A 22593-nucleotide genomic window follows, 5' to 3' on the forward strand; every position below is an offset into this window, starting at 1 on the left:
GCTCTGTACCCTGTCACGCACAGAGCAGGGCCAATCAGGGGGTTGGGGCGCTGCCCCCTGTCACGCACAGAGCAGGGCCCATCAGGGGGTTGGGGAGGTACCCCCTGTCACGCACAGAGCAGGGCCAATCAGGGGGTTGAGGAGCTCCCCCCTGTCACTCACAGAGTAGGGCCGATAGGGGAGTTGGGGCACTGCCCCGTCACACACAGAACAGGGCGGATCAGGGGGTTGGGGCACCGCGCTCTATCACCCACAGAGCAGGGGCGATCAGGGGGTTGGAGCGCCGCCACTGTCACACTCAGGGCAGGGCCTATGGGGAGGTTATGGCTCTACCCCATCACACACAGAGCAGGGCCCGTGGGGTGGGAGTTGGGGCGCCACCCTCTATCACCCACAGAGCAGGGCCGATCAGGCGGTTGGGGCGCCGCCACTCTCACACTCAGGGCAGAGCCAATGGGGAGATTATGGCTCTACCCTGTCACACACAGAGCAGGGCCGATCAGGGGGTTGGGGCACTCCTCCGTCACACATAGAGCAGGGCCGATCAGGGGGTTGGGGCACCACACCCTGTTACACAGAGAGCCGCAGGGCGATCATGGGGTTGGGGAGCTCCCCCTATCAGGCACAGCGCAGGGCTGATCAAAGGGTTGGGGCGCCTTCCCGTCACGAACAGAGCAGGGCGGATAGGGAGGTTATGGCCCCACCCCCTGTCACACACAGAGCCGCAGGGCGATCAGGGGGTTTGGGCGCTGCCCCATCACACTGATCCCAGTGCCGGGAGGCCTCTCGGCTCTGCTGATCCCGGTGCTGGGAGGCCTATTACCCTTTTACTATATAAGATAGAGGCCTGGTGCACGGTTGGGGGCCGGCTGGTTTGCCCTGAAGGGTGTCCTGGATCAGGGTGGGGGTCCCCACTGGGGTGCCTGGCCAGCCTGGGTGAGGAGATGATGGCTGTTTGCAGCTGGTCACACACCCTTCAGGGTGGGGGTCCCCACTGGGGTGCCTGGCCAGCCTGGGTGAGGGGATGATGGCTGTTTGCAGCTGGTCACACACCCTTCAGGGTGGGGGTCCCCACTGGGGTGCCTGGCCAGTCTGGGTGAGGGGCCGAGGGCTGTTTTCAGGCTGGTGGGTGACTGAAGCTCCCAACCGCTCCTTTTTTTCTTTTATTCTGGGCCAGCTTTAGCTCTGAGGCTTGGCTCCAGCTCTGAGGCCTCTGATGCTGAAGGCAGGTATCTGGTTTGTTTGGGTTCTATAATCGAAACACTGTTTCAACTCCAGCTCTGAGATCTCGGCTGGCTGAAAGCAGGTTTCTGGGGTTTTGTTTAGCTTCTATATTTGTAACAATGTTTCAAACTGCAAGCTCAGAGGCCGGCAGCGACAGGCGGGGAACGTTGGAGTCCTCTGTCACTGAAGCAAGTAAGCCTCATGTTCACTTCAAGCTGCCTGGCTGCCGGCGGCCATCTTGGCTGGCAGTTAATTTGCATATCGCCCTGATTAGCCAATGGGAAGGGTAGCAGATGTATGGCTAATTACCATGTTTCTCTTTTATTAGATAGGATTAGTGCAATCATATTTATGCAACTTTAATTAGAAGTCTTTTTAATTAAAAAAAAGCAAGAAAGAATTTTCCTATGAAATTTGGAAAAAAGCTAGAACATTAGGGATGAGAAAGGGCAATGAAATTATGTGCCTATATAAGAGAAAACGATTGAGTTCCAAAGCTTAGCCAATTTTATAAATACCCTACCAAGGGAAAAAAAAAAATGCACAAAAGTGGAAATAAAGTACAAAATCTGGAATTAAAAAATAAATGGAATAAGATATACAGCAGTAGGGTATGAAATCAATTAATTAATTAAATTTGTCATAATAGATCCAAAATGTAATATTGTGCAGCCATTTAGAATAATGACCAAGAACTTTATATACCCAAATGATATACTAGTGTACAAACATAGTAGATACAAAAACTATATACTATATGGACAGTTTATACTACTTTAATAAAACAATAAATACATACAAACATATTTTAAACTTAATTATAAAAATGTTAAAGGCTATGTGTCATGGACTAATTTTTTACTTTTGGGCTCATTTATATTTTCTAATTTCCTAAAATGAACATGTGTTATTTGTACACAAAAGAAATAATCGTCAAAAAATAAAATACACGTATTTATTTCCTTAGAAAATTCTGTCCTTTGTATAATAACTAATTTCTGAAGGAACATAAATTCATACATATATTCAGAACTATATATGTAAATAAATGAAAGCAAGAGGCTAAAAATCACAAGCTGGACTTTTGGTTATCAGAAAGCAATTAAGTATAATGCTACCTTCTGATATGAATGAAAAACAGCAGGCTGGAGAAATACCAAGCATAGGTTAAACTCTTATTTCTTAGATTTTTCCTTTATTTATAAGCTCAGAAAAAAAAGGTGAAACTATAGTCAGTTTTGCTTATAACAGGTAAAAATATTTAATTCAGTGTTAAGCTATGACACAGTGAGAGATGTTGAAAGTTTAAAAGATAAGAAGATAAAGATTTTAGCCATAAGAATGATAAAATATTGGAATGGGAATATTTTGGAATCTTGATCCTTATTGTCATGTTCTGCATGGATATCATTCATCTGATTGAAGATGGGTGGTTGGGACAAATGATCTTGCATAGATACTGTCAGCTCTATGATTCATAGCTCAATCATCCTCCTCAACATTAACAAAGAATGAGCAGAAAACTTTTGACTACACCAACTATCACTGTAACTACCTCAACTCAACAGACTTACATACACAGAGGGAAGGGCCTTTAAGTCTACTAGATAGGACTTTGGTCTTAACAGAAAGGAAGGTACCAGAGTAGGGCAGAAGGTAAAAGAGTTAGCATTGAAAAGTGACAAGATACAGAAATAATTCAATCAAAATCAAACTAGAAAATCTATTCTAGCATTACCCATTTTGTAAATGAACTGTACTATAAACTTTCACATGCCTACAAAAATGTTCTCTCCTAGTGCTCTAGGTTTCCAAGCAAGCAGTAAAACAGCTAAACTATGCTACCACAGCAATTATAATACAGATCAAAATCGTATACCAGGATTTATGCAACAATATTTGGAAGGGTGGGCTATAATAAATAGAGGAGGCTACACATAAATAGAAAACTGAACACATATGGCAGGATTTCTCAGAGTGACGATCGGAGTTCTAGAATGCCTGTATCATACAACAGGCAACTGAACCCTTTTAAGTCCTCTTTAAATTCCCTTTACAGGGAATGTAATGTATAAAATGACAAAAATCAAATTTTACCACTGAGCCAAAACAAACTTCATTTACAATTTTGATCAGTATACTAAATTTTTTAAAGATTATAACATCATGTAATAATAGGAATCACTTTTATGTATTCATTTAAAATATTTTTAATTAAACAATAACACAAATTCATGTTTAGTATAAAGTTAATGTAGAACAACCATTTCTCATCTGTTAAATGGGACAGAAGGTTAAAATTTTGAAATAAAACGTTACCTTCAAATAAACTGAGGTCTCTTCGTAGCCGTGGTCCATAAAGCCCTTCTAAAATACTCTCAAAACCTGTGTTATTAAAGAAAGAAAAGAATATTAACTACGAAAGAAAGCTTAATTTTACAATAACAAAAAAACCATAAACTCTATAGGAATCAGCAAATTATAAACTTAACATACTATAAGGTGTCATTTTTCCTTTAGTTGAATTAATTTGAACTAGGAAATACATAACATAATAAACAGTCATATAATAACTATCAGAAACTACATGATTATAAAGAAACATTCAAATGTAAATGTTCACTACTAAAACAGGTAAACATTTTTGTCATTTAGAAATATTCCCAGGTTAAATTATTACGGGCAGATTTCTTTTGTAATAATTTTGTAGAGAGGAGAAGAATAACTAGAAAAGATGTATAATTCTGTTTATATTTGTTAACAACCTATGTTAGCTTATAAAAAGTAGCATCTTGAACCTCAATTACCAAAATGAGTAAATGAGTGCCAGTGGAGAGAAATTCTTGCTATGAAAAGTATGATGGCCCCGGCCAGGTGGCTCAGATGGTTGGAGCATCATCCAGGGCACCAAAAAGTCTGCAGTTCAATTCCAGGTTGGGACACATAACTAGGCTGTGGGCTTAATCCCTGTAGGGGCGCCTACGGGAGGCAATCAAGTGATGTTTCTCTTTCACATCGATGTTCCCCCCTCTGTCTCCTCCTCTCCCCTTTTCCCTCTCTAAAATCAACAAACATATCCTTGGGTGAGGATTAAAAAAAATATGAGGTATAAAATGTTAACCTACTTGTAAAAATCATGACAATAATTTCTTCATGGGTATGGACTATTTTAAAAAATTATTGAAAATCTTGTCAAGTTAAAAACCTCATTCACGAACTTACATAGTGTCCTACTTTCTGGATATACTAATTTTAAGATTTTGCAACTTTCTTTTTGAAATCTGTATTATATTAAATTTTAAGCAGTTTTTTGATGAACTACAAGGCATCCAAAGGAAAATGACCAGAATGGCAAAATAACTGGGAAATTAAGAAAAGGAACTACTTAAAGAATGCTTAAATTAGGGAGGGAAAATATTAAAGGTAGAATGACAGATCTGAAAAATGAAAGATAAAGGATATTTTCTCAGTGATATTCCTAAATTGTAAAAATGCAGAAATACTACTCTAGAAACGTTCCATAAATCATGCTTTAAAAAGACATGTTAACATCTCTATAATCAAGATGCATATACAAGTCAATGATGTGTCATAGTAAAAAAAAAGTGACATTTTTTCACATAGAACATGAAGAAATGATGCATCTTATCCTACGTAATAAAAGAGAAACACGGTAATTGGCGTACGACCGCTACCCTTTCCATTGGCTAATCAGGGCGATATGCAAATTAACTGCCAGTCAAGATGGTGGCCGGCAGCCAGGCAGCTTGAAACTAACATGAGGCTTGCTTGCTTCAGTGACGGAGGACTCCAACGTTCCCCGCCTGCCGCTGCAGGCCCCTGAGCTGCAACTCTAAGCAACTATGTAACAACTATAGAAGCTAAACAAAACCCCAGAAACCTGCTTTAGTCGGCCGAGCTTCAGCCAGCAGGATCACAACATTGTAAGCAAAGGCCAGAAACCTACTTTCAGCAGCGGAGGCCTAAGAGCTGGAGCCTCAGAGCTAAAGCTGGCCCAGAATAAAAAAAGGAAAAAGAAAAAAAGGAGCGGTTGGGCGCTTCAGTCATCCCCGGCCTGAAAACAGCCCTCAGCCCCTCACCCAGACTGGCCAGGCACCCCAGTGGGGACCCCCACCCTGAAGGGTGTGTGACCAGCTGCAAACAGCCATCATCCCCTCATCCAGGCTGGCCAGGCACCACAGTGGGGACCCCCACCCTGAAGGATGTGTGACCAGCTGCAAACAGGCATCATCTCCTCACCCAGGCTGGCCAGGTACCCCAGTGGGGACCCCCCCCCCAATCTAGGACACCCTTCAGGGCAAACCAGCCAGCCCCCACCCGTACACGAGGCCTCTACCCTATATAGTAAAAGGGTAATATGCCTCCCAGCACCGGGATCAGCGTGACAGGGGGCAGCGCCCAAACCCCCTGATCGCCCTGTGGCTCTGTGTGTGACAGGGGGCGGGGCCACAACCTCCCTATCCACCCTGCTCTGTTCCTGACAGGGGAAGGTGCCCCAACCCCCTGATCAGCCCTGCTCTGTGCCTGATACGGGGGAGCTCCCCAACCCCCTGGCCACCCTGTGGCTCTGTGTGTGACAGGGTGCGGCGCCCCAATCCCCTGATCGGCCCTGCTCTGTGGGTGACAGGGTGCGGCGCCCCAACCCCCCCCCACCCCACGGGCCCTGCTCTGTGTGTGATGGGGTAGAGCCATAACCTCCCCATTGGCTCTGCCCTGAGTGTGTGAGTGGCGGCACCCCAACCCCTGATTGGCCCTGCTCTGTGGGTGATAGAAGGCAGCCCCCCAACCCCGATGGGCCCTGCTCTGTGCGTGACAGGGGGCAGCACGCCAACCCCCCTGATGGGCCTGCTCTGTGAGTGACAGGGGGCAGTGCCCCAACCCCCTGATTGGCCCTGCTCTGTGCGTGACAGGGGGTGGCGCCGCAACCTCCCCATCGACCCTGCCTTGAGTGTGACAGGGGGTGGTGCCCCAACGCCCCAATCGGCCCTACCCTGAGCATGACTAGGGGTGGCATCACAACCTCCCGATCCACCCTGCTCTGTGCTTGACAGGGGGCGGCGCCCCAACTCCACAATCGGCCCTGCTCTGAGCCCGACCAGGGGCTGCACCTAGGGATTGGGCCTGCCCTCTGCCACCCGGGAGCAGGCCTAAGCCAGCAGGGCGTTCTCCCGAAGGGTACCAACTGCGAGAGGGCACAGGCCGAGCTGAGGGACGCCCCCCCCCCCGAGTGCACAAATTTTTGCACACCGGGCCTCTAGTCCTATATAATAAAAGGCTAATATGCAAATAGACCAAATGGCGAAACAACCAGTCCCTATGACACACATTGACCATCAGGGGGCATGTGCAGAACATGTGGGCATCAGCTGCGGCGGGATGGTGGAGCAGGTGTGTGTGGGCGTCAGACCAAGGCAGAGGGCGAGCCTCTGGTGGTATTGAAAATTCTTTAGTCCTGTGCTACGTGGTCTCGCCTGGTGCTTGTACCCACGACTGGTGCCAGAGCTGCCACTCAGAACCACCACCGGCGCCCAGCACTGGCCCCGATCACTTGGTGCCATCAGCGGGAGTTGCAGCTGCCTGCACCAATTGCCCCTCAGGGCTTCTCCACCTCCCCCTGCTCCTGAGGGGAGATTGGGGTTGGCAGCTGCCTCTCCCACCTGCTGCTGGCAATGGCCCTGCTTCCATCCGCTGCTGGTGCTGGAGCCACCGCTCATACCACTGCCAGTGCCGGCTTCGCTCACACCCGCAGCTGGAGCCGCTGCTCGCACCTACTGCTGGTGCCTAGCACCGGTCCCGATCGCTCGACATCATCAGCGGGTCGAGCAGCAGCTGCCAGCCCCGATCGCCCCTGAGGGCTTTTCCACCTCCCCCTGCTCCTGAGGGGTGATCAGGGCAGCAGCTGCCATTCGCACCTGCTTTTGGCGCCGGCCCCAATTGCTTAGTACCTTCAGCAGGTATGACCAGGGCCAGTGCCATCAGCATGTGGGAGTGGTGGCGGTGGGAGTGGGGCTGTAGGCAGACAAGTGACCGGGGCCACGGCAGGAGGGGCTGGGTGGGGGCGCGAAGGATGGGCTGAGACCCGCCCCTGTGCCTACCACACCCTCATGGTCCACAGTTCCTTTCAGGTGCATGAATTCGTGCACTGGGCCCCTAGTAACTTATGATGTCTTAGATTTAACAAAGTAGTTATGGAACTTAGGATATATGCACTTAATAAAATCTTTGTGAAATAATTCAGTACTAGTTCTCAGGAGTGGACATTTCAGGCAGAGAAATGAATGAACTAGAACCAGAGAGTGCTTTCAAGAACACTATCGAAAAGACTTTCCTACTGGGTAAAACCTCAGACCGAACAAGCCCCAAATCTCTTTCTATTACTAAGATAATCTAATTCTATTTTGCTGTGATCATGGACTCCAAAAATTAACAATGCAAACAAACTATTTTAGGATGTCATTCTATTGTATATCGAACAAAATATATAGCCTCAGCCTACATAAGTTTACTAAATTGGATTTCTCATAAATTGTTGGTGGAATGCAAAATGGCACAACCATTTTAGAAAAGTTTGACAATTTCTAGTAATTTAAACATGCACTACCACATGATCAAACAATCCCACTCCTAAATATTTACCAAACAGAAATGGAAACTACACTTACACAAACGCCTATGCACAAGTATTCATAGAGTTTCATTCACATTTACTCCAAACTGGAAACAATCCAATGTCCTTCAACCATTGAATGAAAAAACAAACTGGTACAATGGAATACTACATAGCCAAAGGAACAAACTACTGATACATGCAACAACATGGATATATTTCAAATGCATATTGTTAAATGAAAAAAAACACATCAGACTCAAAGCATATACTTTATGATTTCACTTATTATTCTCTGGGAAAAGCAAAACTACAGAGTCAGAGCAGACCAGTGGTTGCTAGTGCCATGTTACCTAGGTAAGGAAATAACTATGAAGAATCACAAAACAACTTTTAGGGATAATGGAACTGTTTCATATCTTGTTTATTGAGAAGTTGGTTATCCAATTGTGTTTGTGTGTCAAAACTCATAGAACTGTATTCTGTAAATTATATGTTAATAAACCTTGCTAAAATTTTTTTTTTAAAGAAAAGGCATAACAGTTTCCGTAGCAGAGAAAGGTGAAGGTCAGTAGATGACTTGATGGGTTCATCCTTAAAAAACAAACAAGCAAACTAAAGTCAATCATGAATAATGGTCAGGGTTTAGAGTAAAGATGGAAGACTAAAATTCAGGTGTCAAAGTCATCAGTACATTTAATAGGGAAAGGTAATTAGACATATGAAAACATGCTAAAAGTCACTAATCGTCCGAGAGATGCAAATCAAAATGACAATGCAGTCCCATCTCACACCTGTCAGAATGGCTATCATCAACAAATCAACAAATGACAAGTGCTGGCGAGGATGTGGAGAAAAAGGATCCCTTGTGCACTGCTGGTGGGAATGCAGACTGGTGCAACCACTGTGGCGAACAGTATGCAGTTTCCTCAAAAAACCTAAAAATGGAACTCCCATTTGACCCAGTAATCCCACTTTTAGGAATATATCCCAAGAAACTAGAAATAGCAATCTGAAAGGATATATGCACCCCGATGTTCATAGCAGCATAATTTACCATAGCTAAGATTTGGAAACAGCCTAAGTGCCCATTAGCAGATGAATGAATTAAAAACTGTGGTACATCTACACAATGGAATACTACGCTATTGTGAAAAAGAAGGCATTCTTACCATTTGCAACAGCATGGATGGAACTGGAGAGCGTTATGCTAAGTGAAATAAGCCAGTCAGAGAAAGATAAATATCACATGATTTCACTCATTTGTGGAATACAATGAACAACATAAACTGATGAACAAAAACAGATCCAGAGACAGAGAATCATCGATCAGACTGTCAAACCTCAGAGGGAAGGTAGGGGAAGACAGAGAGGGGGAGAGATCAACCAAAGGACTGGTATGCATGCATATAAGCCTAACCAATGGACACAGACACCAGGGGGGTGAGGGCATGAGTGGGGTGGGGTTGGGGGACAATGGGAGGATAAGGACCCGTATGTAGGTCCCAGCAATCAGATCCTGAGAACCACTACAGTACAGGAAACTGGGATCTTAAGCCAGCCAAAGGAACACTCACTTTTTCATTTTTATTTCGTTTTTTTTTTTTATTTCTTTGTTATCTCTTTTTTTTCTTTGTTTTCCTGTTTTTGTTAATTGCTTTATTTTCTATTTCTTTTCACATTATTTTTCCATCACTCTATTTTATTTTTACTGGCTATTTTATACCATTTTTGAAATCAATTTTTTTGTAAATTTACATTATTTTTTCTCATTCTCTTTCCTCTTATCCACCCATCCCCTTTCTACTTCCTCTATACTGAACTGAGATCCTCCCCATATTCATCCAATTCTTAACCTTATCTTCTATATATAAGCTCAGCATCTACAGATTCTGCCCCCACCCTCTTTGCTGGGGGTTTGGTATTTGTATTTTTTTTTAATTATTATTATTTTGTTTGTTTGTTTATCTATTGGTTCTGTGGTGTTTATATATAATCTCCTTTTTCTTTTCTCTCATCTTTTTTGCTCTCTTCGATATCACTTACACTCTATTTTCTCACCCCTAATTCTCTTTTCTCAGGTGGTCACTTATAGTGGGGTTATTATTGTTGTGAATACATTCGTTCTTTGGTCCGTCCCTTTGTGTTGTGTACTGTCGAGGTGAATTTTATCCTGTCTGGCCAGGTGCTAGAGAGTGAGCCTCGTAACCAGAAACCTGGAGAGGAAACTCCATCCACAAATGGGTCAATAACACCCCAGACCCAACTACAGAGGCAGGAAGAAGGCGGCAGTGAGGGAGAGAGTGTGAGTCAGTGAGGGACCAAAAGAGGAGTGTGTGGTCATGTGGGATGTGTGTGTATGTGAGTGAGGCACAGATAGATCCCGCAGGACCTTTGGACTCGCCTAACTAGGCAGCCTCTGCTACCGTTGTAAGCAGCTCCGGGAGGCCGGCTCGCCCTCAGAAGCCTAGCGTTTTTAAGGGGAGAGCTGCTGTAACTGGGAGCCAGGCCTCACCCCCACCCAGGGTGCCCTCAGATAACACCTGGGATTCTACAGACACCCCTGCCAGGGACCTGCTACCTCAGCTGTGGTCCCACGGTCAACGAGTCTCAGCCACCCTGGGCAGAGGCTCCTATGAGTTCTGAAGCGTGCTCCCCTCTGACCGGCCCAATGCCTTAGCCCGGGGCACTGCAACCACGCAAGCAGCAGACACGTGAGCAGTCCACTCCTGTCCAAGGAGGAGCAGCCCTGTGAGCAGCCTGCCCCAGGCCTAAGAGCAGAAGCCTTACGTGGCCTGCCCCTGCCAAAGAAGCAGCAGCTGTCAGCTGTGTGAGCGGCCCGCTCCCTCATCCGAGGAGCAGCAACCACGTGAGCAGCCTGCCCCGTCTGAGGAGCAGCAGCCGCACAAGCAGCCTGCCCACGATTGAGGAGCAGCAGCCCCACGCAGCCCGCCTCCATCCGAGGAGCAGCAGCTGCGCAGCTCACACCCTCCTCCTGTCTGAGGAGCAGTAGGTGTGCGAGAAACCTGCCCCCATCCAGGGAGCAGCAGCTGCACGAGCAGCATGCCCCCATACGAGGAGCAGCAGCAGTGTGAGCAGCCCATACCCATACAAGGAATAGCATCACTGCGAGCAGCCCACTCCCATTCAAGGAGCAGTAGCTGCCCGAGCAGCCTGCCCCAGTCCGAGGAGCAGCAGCCACACGAGCAGACCACCCACGTCCGAGGAGCGGCAGCCCTGCATAGTCCACACTGGTCTGAGGAGCAGCAGACACACGCAGCTTGCACCTGTCCAACGAGCAGCACCTGGGTAAGCGGCCTGCCCCCATCCAAGGAGCAGCAGATACATGTGCAGCTCGCTCCCGCCCAAAGAGAAGCAGCCACACAAGCAGCCCATCCCCCGTCTGAGAGCAGCAGCCAAGCAAGCATATAGACCCCATATGAGGAGCAGCAGCTGCACATGCAGCTCACTCCGCCCCAGGAGCAGCAGCTGCCCGAGCAGCTCGCCCCTCCCCGAGGAGCAGCAGCCACACAAGCAGACCGATCGACCACATCTGAGGAGCGGCAGCCCTGCGCAGCCCACACTGGTCCAAGGAGCAGCAGCCAAACCCAGTCTGCACCTGTCCAACAAGCAGCAGCTGGGTGAGAATCCCGCCCCCATACGAGGAGCAGCAGCCACACAAGCAGCACGTCCCCCATCTGAGGAGCAGCAGCTGCGCAAGCAGCCCGCACCCGTACAAGGAGCAGTAGCCCTGTAAGCAACCTACCCCTGTCAAAAAGGCAGCAGCCTCACGAGCAGCCTGCCCCATCTGAGGAACAGCAGCAGCGTGCAGCCAGCCCGGATCCAAGGAGCAGCAGCCACGTGAGCAGTCCACGCCCATCCGAGGAGCAGAAGCCATGTGAACAGCCCACCCCCACCTGAAGAGCAGCAGCCTTGTGATCAGCCCACCCCTGTCCAAGGAACAGCAGCTGTGCAATCAGCCTCACCTACCAGCCAGAAGAGACACCACTGCTGGGAACAGCACCCACCAGAGGAGCTGCTGCCAACTGAGGAGCAGCCACTACCACAACCATGTGAGGAGCAACTGCAGCCCGAGGAACCACTGCCACCCAAGGAGCAGCCCCTGCACCACTCGACATCTAGATCAATCAGTGCGACCAAAAATGGGTAGACAAAGAAACCCCAAAAGGAAAGAAAATGAGGAATTGCCAGAAAAGCAGCTTAGTGAAACAGAGTCATGCAATATGTCAGAAAAAGAATTCAGAATAAGTGTCCTAGAGTGCACAAACCGGAAGGAGGAAAACATCCACAACTTCTGTAAGAATCAAGAAGAAATGGATGAAAAAAATCAATAAATTATGTAAGAATCAAGAAGAAATGAAGAGCAATATAGCTGCAATAAAAAACACCATGGAAAGTTTCAACAGTAGACTAGGAGAAGCAGAGGACCGAATTAGCGAATTAGAAGACCGGGAAGCAAAACACACCCAAACTGAACTGCAATTGGAGAAAAAATTAAAAGACAGGAGGAGAGCCTAAGGGAGCTATGGGACAACATGAAACGAAGCAACATACGAATAATAGGGGTGCTAGAACAACAAGAAGAGGAGCAAGGGTTAGAAAACCTATTTGAAGAAATAATGTTAGAAAACTTCCCTCAGGTGGGAAGAAAAAAGTCACACAAGCACACAGAGTCCCAAACCAGATGAACCCAAAAAGACCCACACCAAGACATCATAATTACCATGGCAAATGTTCAGGACAAAGAGAGAATCTTAAAGGCTGCCAGAGGGAGACAGAAAGTTACATACAAGGGATCTCCCATTAGATTATCAAATGATTTCTCAACAGAAACACATTAGGCCAGAAAAGAATGGACGGAAATTTACAAAGTGATGCAAAGCAAGGGACTGAATCTAAGAATACTATACCCAGCAAGGCTATCATTCTAAATTGAAGGGGAAATAAGAAGCTTCACAGATGAAAAAAGGCTAAGGGAGTTTATCACCAACAAGCCAGCAGTGCAAGAAATGCTAAAGGGACGGGTGTAAAAAGAAGAAAAAGCTAAGAAAGAAAACAGGCACAAAAAATAAAAATGGCTACAAATAAGTACCTTTCAATAATAACTTCTTTTTTATTAAATATATTTTATTGATTTTTTACAGAGAGGAAGGGAGAGGGATAAAGAGTTAGAAACATCAATGAGAGAGAAACGTCGATCAGCTACCTCCTGCACAGTCCCTACTGGGGATGTGCCTGCAACCAAGGTACATGCCCTTGACTGGAATCAAACCTGGGACCCTTGAGTCTGCAGGCTGATGCTCTATTCACTGAGCCAAACCAGTTAGGGCTCAATAATAAATTTAAACGTAAATGGACTAAATGCTCCAATCAAAAGACATCGAGTGGCTGAATGGATAAAAAAACATGACCCATATATTTACTGTCTACAAGAGATCCACCTCAGAATAAGGGACTAACACAGACTGAAAGTGAAGGGTTGGAAAAAATATCTTTCAGGCAAATGGAAGTGAAAAGAAAGCTGGGGTAGCAATACTTATATTGGACAAAATAGACCTCAAAGTGAGGGCCATAACAAGAGATAAGGAAGGCCACTTCATAATATTAAAGGGATTGATACAAGAGGATATAACCCTGATAAACATATATGCACCCAATGCAGGAGCACCCAAATACATAAGATATCAAGGGAGAGATCGACAACAATACAATCATAGTAGGGGACTTTAATACACCACTGACATCACTGGATAAATCCTCTAGACAAACAATCAGCAAAGAAACAGCAATGCTAAATGACTCACTAGATCAGACGGACTTAATTGACATCTTCAAAACATTTCACCCCAAAGCCATGGAATATACGTTCTTCTCAAGTGCACATGGGACATTTTCAAAAATAGACCACATACTGAGTCACAAGCAAAGTCTCCCCACATTCAAGAAGATTGAAATCATACCAAGCATATTCTAACTCCTTAATGGCATAATATTAGAAATAAACTACAATGAAAACAATCCAAAACACTCAAGCACTTGGAAGCTGAATAGAATGTTATTAAATATTGATTGCTTTACCAATGAGATCAAAGAAGAAATTAAAAACATCCTGGAAACTAATGACAATGAAAACACAACAATCCAAAACCTAGGGACACAATGAAAGCAGTCCTGAGAGCGTAGTGTATAGCTCTACAGGTCTACCTCAAAAAACAAGAAAAAATGGTAGTAAATCATCTAACTCTACAACTCAAAGAATTAGAAAGAGAGCAACAAGAAAACTCCAGAGTGAGCAGAAGGAAGGCGATAATAAGGATTAGAGCAGAAATAAATGACATAGTGGCCAAAAAGAGAATACATAAGATCAATGAAACCAAGAGCTGGTTCTTTGAAAGGATAAACAAGATTGATGACCCTCTAGCCAGGCTCACCAAGAAGCAAAGAGAGAGGACCCAAATAAACAAAATCAGAAATGATAGCGGTGAAACAACAACAGACCCCACAGAAATACAAATGATTGTTAAAAAATACTATGAACAACTCTACCCCAACAAACTAGACAACCTGGAGGAAATGGACATATTCCTAGATAAATACAACCTTCCAAAACTCAATCAGGAAGAATCTAAAAATCCCAATAAGCCAATAACTATGGAAGAAATTGAAGCAGTCATCAAAAAGCTTCCAGCAAACAAAAGCCCAGGACCAGACGGCTTCACAGGGGAGTTTTACCAAACATTCAAGGAAGAACAAAAACCTATCCTCCTCAGACTATTCCAAAAAATTCAAGAGGAAGGAACACTTCCAAGCTCATTGTATGAAGCAAGCATCACCCTAATAACAAAACCAGAAAAAGACAACAGAATGAAAGAGAATTACAGGCCAATATCCCCCATGAACATAGATACCAAAATCTTCAACAAAATCTTAGCAAATCGGATCCAGCAGTACATCAGAAAGATCATACACCATGACCAAGTAGGATTTATCCCAGGGAAGCAAGGATGGTACAATATCCGCAAATCAATAAACGTGATACATCACATAAACAAATTGAGAGAAAAAAACCACATAGTCATATCAATTGATGCAGAAAAAGCATTTCACAAAAATCCAACATCCATTTTTGATAAAAACTCTCAGCAAGGTAGGAATAGAAGGATCATACCTCAACATAATAAAAGCCATATATGACAAACCCACAGCCAACATCATACTCAACAGGCAAAAACTAAAACCATTTCCCTTAAGAACAGGAACAAGACAGGGATACCCACTCTCACCACTACTGTTCGACATAGTACTGAAAGTAGTAGCCATTGCGATTACACAAGAAGAAGAAATAAAAGGCATTTAAATTGGAAAAGAAGTAGTAAAACTGGCCTTATTTGCAGATGACATGATATTGTACATAAAAAACCCTAAAGACTCCATCAAAAAACTTTTAGACTTAATAATGAATTTGGCAATGTAGCAGGATACAAAATTAATGCCAAGAAATCTATGGCATTTCTATATAGCAACAGTGAACTTACAGAAAGAGAGACTAAAAAAGCAATCCCATTTACCATCACAACAAAAAAATTAAGATACCTAGGAATAAACTTAACTAAAGAGGTAAAAGACCTCTACTCAGAAAACTACAGGACATTGTAAAAAGAGATAGAGGAAGACATAAACAGATGGAAGAACATACCATGTTCATGGATTAGTAGAATCAACATCATTAAAATGTCCATACTGCCCAAAGCAATCTATAAATTCAACACACTTCCCATTAAAATACCAATGGCATATTTCACAGACCTAGAACAAACTCTCCAAAAATTCATCTGGAATAAAAAAAGACCTCGAATAGGTGCAGTGATCCTGAGAAAGAAGAACAAAGTAGGTGGGATCACAATACCAGATATGAAGCTGTATTACAAAGCCACTGTTCTCAAAACTGCCTGGTACTGACACAAGAACACACATATAGATCAATGGAATAGAATAGAGAACCCAGAAATCGACCCAAACCAATATGCTCAATTAATATTTGACAAAGGAGGCAAGAACATACAATGGAGTCAAGACAGTCTCTTCAATAAATGGTGTTGGGAAAATTGGACAGATACATGCAAAAAAATGAAACTAGAGCACCAACTCACACCATACACAAAAATAAACTCGCAATAGGAAAAGGACTTAAACGTAAGATGGGAAACCATAAAAATATTAGAGGAATCCAAAGGCAACAAAATCTCAGACATATGCTGAAGCAATTTCTTCACCGATACTGCTCCTAGGGCACTGGAAACTAAAGAGAAAATGAACAAATGGGACTACATGAAAATAAAAAGCTTCTGCACAGCAAAAGAAAACATCAACAAAACAACAACAAAGCCCACTGCATGGGAGAACATATTTGCCCATGTTATCACCAATAAGGGTTTAATCTCCAACATTTATAGGGAACTCATACAACTTAACAAAAGGAAGATAAACAATCCAATCAAAAAATGGGCAAAGGACCTAAATAGACACTTTTCAAAAGAGGATATTCAGAAAGCCAAGAGACATATGAAAACATGCTCAAAGTCACTAATCATCTGAGAGATGCAACTCCAAACAACAATGAGGAATCATCTCACATCTGTCAGAATGGCAATCATCAACAAATGACAAGTGCTGGCGAGGATGAAGAGAAAAGGGAACACTAGTGCACTGCTGGTGGGAATGCAGACTAGTGCAGCCACTATGGAAGACAGTATGGAGTTTCCTCAAAAAGTTAAAAATGGAACTCCCATTTGACCCAGTATTCCACTTCTAGGAATATATCCCAAGAAACCAGAAACACCAATCAGAAAGGATATATGCACCCCTATGTTCATAGCAGCACAATTTACCATAGCTAAGATTTGGAAACAGGCTAAGTGCCCATCAGCAGATAAGTGGATTAGAAAACTGTGGTACATCTACACAATGGAATACTATGCTGCTCTAAAAAGGAATTCTTACCATTTGCAACAGCATGGATGGAACTGGAGAGCATTATGCTAAGTGAAATAAGCCAGTCAATGAAAGAAAAATACCACACGATCTCACTCATTTTATGGATAATAAAGACCATTATAAACTGATGAACAAAAATAGATACAGAGGCAGAGCAGCATTGAACAGACTGTCAAACTACAGCGGGGAGGCTGGGGAGGGTTGGAGGGGCGGGGGGTAAGAGATCAACCAAAGGACTTGTGTGCATTCATATAAGCATAACCAATGGACAGAAGACACTGGTGGGTAGGAGAGGCCAGGGGAATGCCAAAGGGGGGGGGGGGACATACGTAATATTCTTTGTAATATTTTAAGGAATAAAACAAAATTAAAAAAAAAAACTTGAAAAAAAAAAGAATGACCAAGAGTCCAGCCTGTGTGACTCAGTGGTTGAGTGTCCACCTATGAGAAAAAAAAAACACCCATACGTAATATCTTAATCAATAAAGGAAAAAAAGGAAAAAAATAAACCATTTAGCCCTACTTAAGAAAGAAAGGTAATTAGCAGTCTACATGCTCATAGCATACTAAAAATTCCACAATTCTCAAAAATAAAGCTTTCTGTATCAGACAGAACAATGATTTGAAAGCAAAATCATGATACAGACTACACAGAGAAACAATATTTGGGGAAAAATGCTTTTGAGACTAAAAGGATAAAAAGACAAATATAAGGAAAATGTGATATCTACACTAATAAAAGAGAAAAATGGTAATTGGCGTACGGCGCTACCCTTTTCATTGGCTAATCAGGGCTATATGCAAATTAACTGCCAACTAAGATTGGCAGTTAACTGCCAACTAAGATTGGCAGTTAACTGCCAACAAGATGGCGGTTAATTTGCATATGTAGGCACAATGCAGGGAGGCGAAAGGGAAAGCAGGAAGAAGCCCCCTGCCACTGACAGTGATCGGAAACCCAGGGGGGAGCTAAGAGCTGGGGGGCAGGGCAAAGGCAGCCCCAGCCGCCCCCCAGCCATGATCGGAGAATCAGGCGCCTTTGCCGCCCTGGCCAGTGATAGCAGGAAGTAGGGATGGAGCCAGCGATGGGAGCTGGGCACGGTCGAAGCTGGCAGTCCCAGGAGCTAGGGGTCCCTTGCCTGGGCCTAAAGCGAAGCCCACGATCGCCGGGCCGCTGCAGCTGTGGGTCCCCGCTGCCCAGGCCGGACGCCTAGGCCAGAGGCGTTAGGCCTGGGCAGGGGCGGAGCCTGCAACCGTGGGGAGCTGGGGGTCCCCTGCCCAGGCCTGACACCTCTGCCGGAGGCCTCAGGCCTGGTCAAGGGGCCGATCCGGTGATTGGTGATCGGAGGGTGATGAGGGTCAACTCCTCTGGCCGAGGCATCAGGCCTGGGTGGGGGGCGGAGCCGGGGACTGGGGGGATATGATGGTCCCCTTGCCCAGGCCTGAAGCCTGGGTCAGAGGCGTCAGGCTTGGGCGGGGGGTGGAGCAAGCGATCAGAGGGAGATGGGGGGCCCCTGCCCAGGCATGATTCCTGGGCCAGAGGCCTCAGGCCTGGGCGGGGGCCAGAGCCAGTGATCGGGGGTAGGTGGGGGTCCCCTATCCAAGCCTGACACCTCTGGCGGAGGCGTCAGGCCTGGGCAAGGGGCCGATCAGGCGATCCGGGGGTGATGGGGGTCTACGCCTCTGGCCGAGGCATCAGGCCTGGGCGAGGGGCAGAGCCAGCAATCGGAGGGGTCTGGGGGTCCCCTGCCCAGGCCTGACGCCTGGGCCAGAGGCATCAGGCCTGGGCTGGGGGCAGAACCAGTGATGGGGGGAAATGAGGGTCCCCTGCCCAGGCCTGACGCCTCTGTCAGAGCCGTCAGGCCTGGGCAAGGGGCCGACCCTGCGATTGGAGGGTGATGGGGGTCAACGCCTGAGGGCTCCCAGTATGTGAGAGGGGGCAGGCTTGGCTGAGGGACACTCCCCCCCCCCCAGTGCACGAATTTCGTGCACTGGGCCCCTAGTCTTATCTAATAAATAGGGAATATGCAAATTGACTCTCATGCCATAATGGTCAAGATGGCTGCGCGCACAGTGGAGGATGAGTTCCCATAAAAAGCCTTAACAAGCAATCAGCAGGGACCTGAGGCTGCGTCCCCTGCCTGGTGGGGCTTGACAGGGGACCTCAGGCTGCTCCCCTTGCCCTGGCGCCAGGCTGGGGGACCTCAGGCCACGCACCCCCGCCCCAGCACTGGGCCAGAAGATCTGATGCCGCGCCCCTCGCCTGGCAGGGCTTGACAGGGAATCTCAGGCTGTGCCCCTGCCCAGCGGGGTTTGACGGGGGAACTCAGGGTGCACCCCCCCACCAGCCCCGATTCTGGGCCGAGGCTGCGCCCCTGCCCCAGCACCAGGCTGGGGGACCTGAGGCTATGCCCCCCCGCATGCGGGGCTTGACGGAGGACCTCAAGGCATGCCCCCCCGCCCGGCCCGGGGGACCTCAGGCTGCACACCCAACCCCAGCGCCAGGCGGGTGACTGAGGCTGCGCCCCCCCCTCCTGGCGGGGCTTGACAGGGGACCTCAGGCCGTGTCCCCTGGACTGGGCCAGGGGCCCTCAAGGCACGCCCTCTGGCTTGGGTTGGGGGACTTCAGGCTGCACCCCCTGCCCCAGTTCTGGGGGACTTGCTGGGGAACCTGAGGCTGTGCCCCCCGCCCAGTGTACACCGGGGGACCTGAGGCTGTGCCCCCCACCCAGCGCTGGGCTGGGAGATCTGAGGCTGTGCCCCCTGCCTGGTGGGGTTTGACAAGGGTGGGGCCGGCTGGGTCTGAGTATGGGTCTCGCGTGATTTTGAGGCGCTGCAGGTGTGCAGGGACTTGACTCTGGGTCCCGCAGTGTGCCCCAGACTCTGACAGGAGGATGATTTTCATATACATTTTACTAATTTTCTTTCATCTCTGACACTTCTATTATAGAGAAAGGGCTAATAGCAATATTAAAATATTTCCTCTACAATCCCCTTTTAATGTGCACAAATTTCATGCACCGGGCCACTAGTGTTCATATAAATATGAGATTTATAGAAGAGTTTATCAGATGATCTTAATCCCCTCCCTGATAAGTGAAATCAACTTCTATATGTACAGGTAGAAATTAGAAGAAATACTATTTTTAAAAATGAAAGACTAAAAAAATAAATTTTGAGGTTATTCTACTTTACATAGCCTCTTTTACAACTAGTCAACCCTCTACTCTAGTAAGGTGTTCTTATCCTGTCTCAACTCTATTCCCAAAACACTCTGTTCATTCCTTTTTCTTTGCCTCATAGGCCTCTCCTTCTTTTCCTTCTCCATTCCTTATTTTGCCTGGCTTCAAAATTCGAGGTCTTCTAAGAAAGCACCTGTAATTACACCATTCCTCATTAATATCTATTTGTTTTGAAATGCCTGTTTGGAAATACTTGTGACACACAATTGAAGTATCTTAATCTCTATCAATGAAGCCTCTCCAACTCCAAGTGTGGCTAACTCAACTGAATTCAGAAATGTGGTGTTTTGGTAGTTATACCTTTCAAATTTGAATATTTGAAATCATAAATATGTTGGGAAATCTATTGTTTTCATAAGCCATAAAGTACCATTCTAATATTTGGCATCTAAGTCTATCCCATGATAGTCTCATTTAGCTGGGTAGATTAACAAACCCCCAACTAAACAAGAACAAAAAAAGATGCATATTATTAAAAGCTGCTTCCAGATCTTTGATTTGGAAAATACAGTCACCAAATCTATTACAAAAACACAAGAATTTGTCTTTTATCCCTTTCCTAGGACAAAAGACCAATCCTACCCAAAAATTTTAGTCTTCTCCAACAACAACAAAATAATCATATTTTTCTTTATCTTCTCTTTGGCCCACTAATAATACAACTTCTGAAGGCCTAAACTTATGCTGAATTGAATCTCTCCCTTTCCTGGTCAAACCAAGTAATGGTGAGATACAGGGATTAGTGGGTAACTAAAAGTAGAGCAGTGGTAAGACTTGTTAATGAGTATCCATATTATAAACTCCAGAATAGGTTTCCATGCTGAAAATTTCTGCATTCCCCACTCTGCTTATCATAATGCTAATGATTAAAGTTGAAGTGATGGCTACAAATGAAATGCTAAATTTTTGTAATGAAAATACATTTGATGCAATGCTTTTCTAGTTAATAAATTTACCTTCAGATGGATTCTTGAGTTGCTAGAGTCAATTCTATGTTTTAAAATCTGATTAAATGTATGCAATCATCATTCAAGTAGCAAATCTGGTAACTTTGACCTACATAACTGGCTGTCTTTTCCTACAGTCACAATTATTTACTGAAGTGCTTCTTCAGTTAGTATTCAAGTGATAAATCCATTTAAATATATCTTTACTTCTATGGTGGTGAATCTATGCACTATCCTATCTAATAAAAGAGAAACATGGTAATTGGTGTATGACCGCTACCCTTCTCATTGGCTATTCAGCGAGATATGCAAATTAACTGCCAGTCAAGATGGCGGCCGGCAGCCAGGCAGCTTGAAACTAACATGAGGCTTGCTTGCTTCAGTGACGGAGGACTCCAACGTTCCCCACCTGCCTTGCTGGCCTCTGAGCCTGCAGTTTAAGAAACAGTCTAACAAATATAGAAGCTAAACAAAACCTCAGAAACCTGCTTTCAGAGAGCCAGGATCTCAGAGCTGGAGTTGATACAGAGTTTCGATTACAGAACCGAAACAAACTAGATACCTGCTTTCAGGAGCGGAGGCCTAAGACAGGGGTGGGCAAACTTTTTGACTCGAGGGCCACAGTGGGTTCTTAAACTGGACTGGAGGGCTGGAACAAAAGCATGGATGGAGTGTCTGTGTGAACTAATATAAATTCAAAATAAACATCATTACATAAAAGGGTACGGTTTTTTTTTTTCAATAGTTTTATTCATTTCAAACGGGCTGAATCCGGCCCGTGGGCCGTAGTTTGCCCACGGCTGGCCTAAGAGCTGGAGCCTCAGAGCTAAAGCTGGCCCAGAATAAAAAAAAAAAAAAAGAAAAAAAGGAGCGGTTGGGAGCTTCCGTCACCTGCCAGCCTGAAAACAGCCCTCAGCCCCTCACCCAGACTGGCCAGGCACCCCAGTGGGGACCCCCACCCTGAAGGGTGTGTGACCAGCTCCAAACAGCCATCATCCCCTCACCCAGGCTGGACAGGCACCCCAGTGGGGACCCCCACCCTGGTCCAGGACACCCTTCAGGGCAAACCAGTCAGCCCCACCCATGCACCAGGCCTCTATTCTATATAGTAAAAGGGTAATATGCCTCCCAGCACCGGGATCAGGAGCTGAGAGGCCTCCCAGCACCAGGATCAGTGTGACAGGGGGCAGCGCCCAAACCCCCTGATTGCCCTGTGGCTCTGTGTGTGACAGGGGGCGGGGCCACAACCTCCCTATCCGCCCTGCTCTGTTTGTGACAGGGGAAGGCACCCCAACCCCTTGATAAGCCCTGCTCTGTGCCTGATATGGGGGAACTCCCCAACCCCCTGGTCGCCCTGTGGCTCTGTGTGTGACAGGGTGCAGTGCCCCAACCCCCTGATCGGCCCTGCTGTGTGTGTGACAGGGTGAGGTGCCCCAACCCCCTGATCGGCCCTGCTCTGTGGGTGATAGAGGGCGGCGCCCCAACCCCCTGATCCGCCCTGCTCTGTGTGTGACAGAGGGCGGTGCCCCAACTCCCC

At 46.0% G+C, this 22593-nt stretch overlaps 1 protein-coding gene across 20 annotated transcripts in view; it reads right to left on the reverse strand.

Annotated features, from left to right (window-relative positions):
• LOC118667083 (ligand-dependent nuclear receptor corepressor-like protein) overlaps positions 1–22593 on the reverse strand; it is a 150899-nt gene that overhangs the window by 86083 nt on the left and 42223 nt on the right. For 18 of the 20 annotated variants that reach the window (XM_036329908.1, XM_036329917.1, XM_036329765.1 and 15 more), the window contains exon 2: positions 3544–3609. The exons of the other annotated variants lie outside the window; for them this stretch is intronic. In XM_036329908.1, the coding sequence (XP_036185801.1) occupies positions 3544–3609 (66 nt within the window). The remainder of the gene's footprint in view (positions 1–3543; positions 3610–22593) is intronic. 20 annotated transcript variants of the gene reach the window in all.

The sequence above is a fragment of the Myotis myotis genome, unplaced genomic scaffold (assembly GCF_014108235.1).
Source record: "Myotis myotis isolate mMyoMyo1 unplaced genomic scaffold, mMyoMyo1.p scaffold_m19_p_1, whole genome shotgun sequence".
NCBI lineage: Eukaryota > Metazoa > Chordata > Mammalia > Chiroptera > Vespertilionidae > Myotis > Myotis myotis.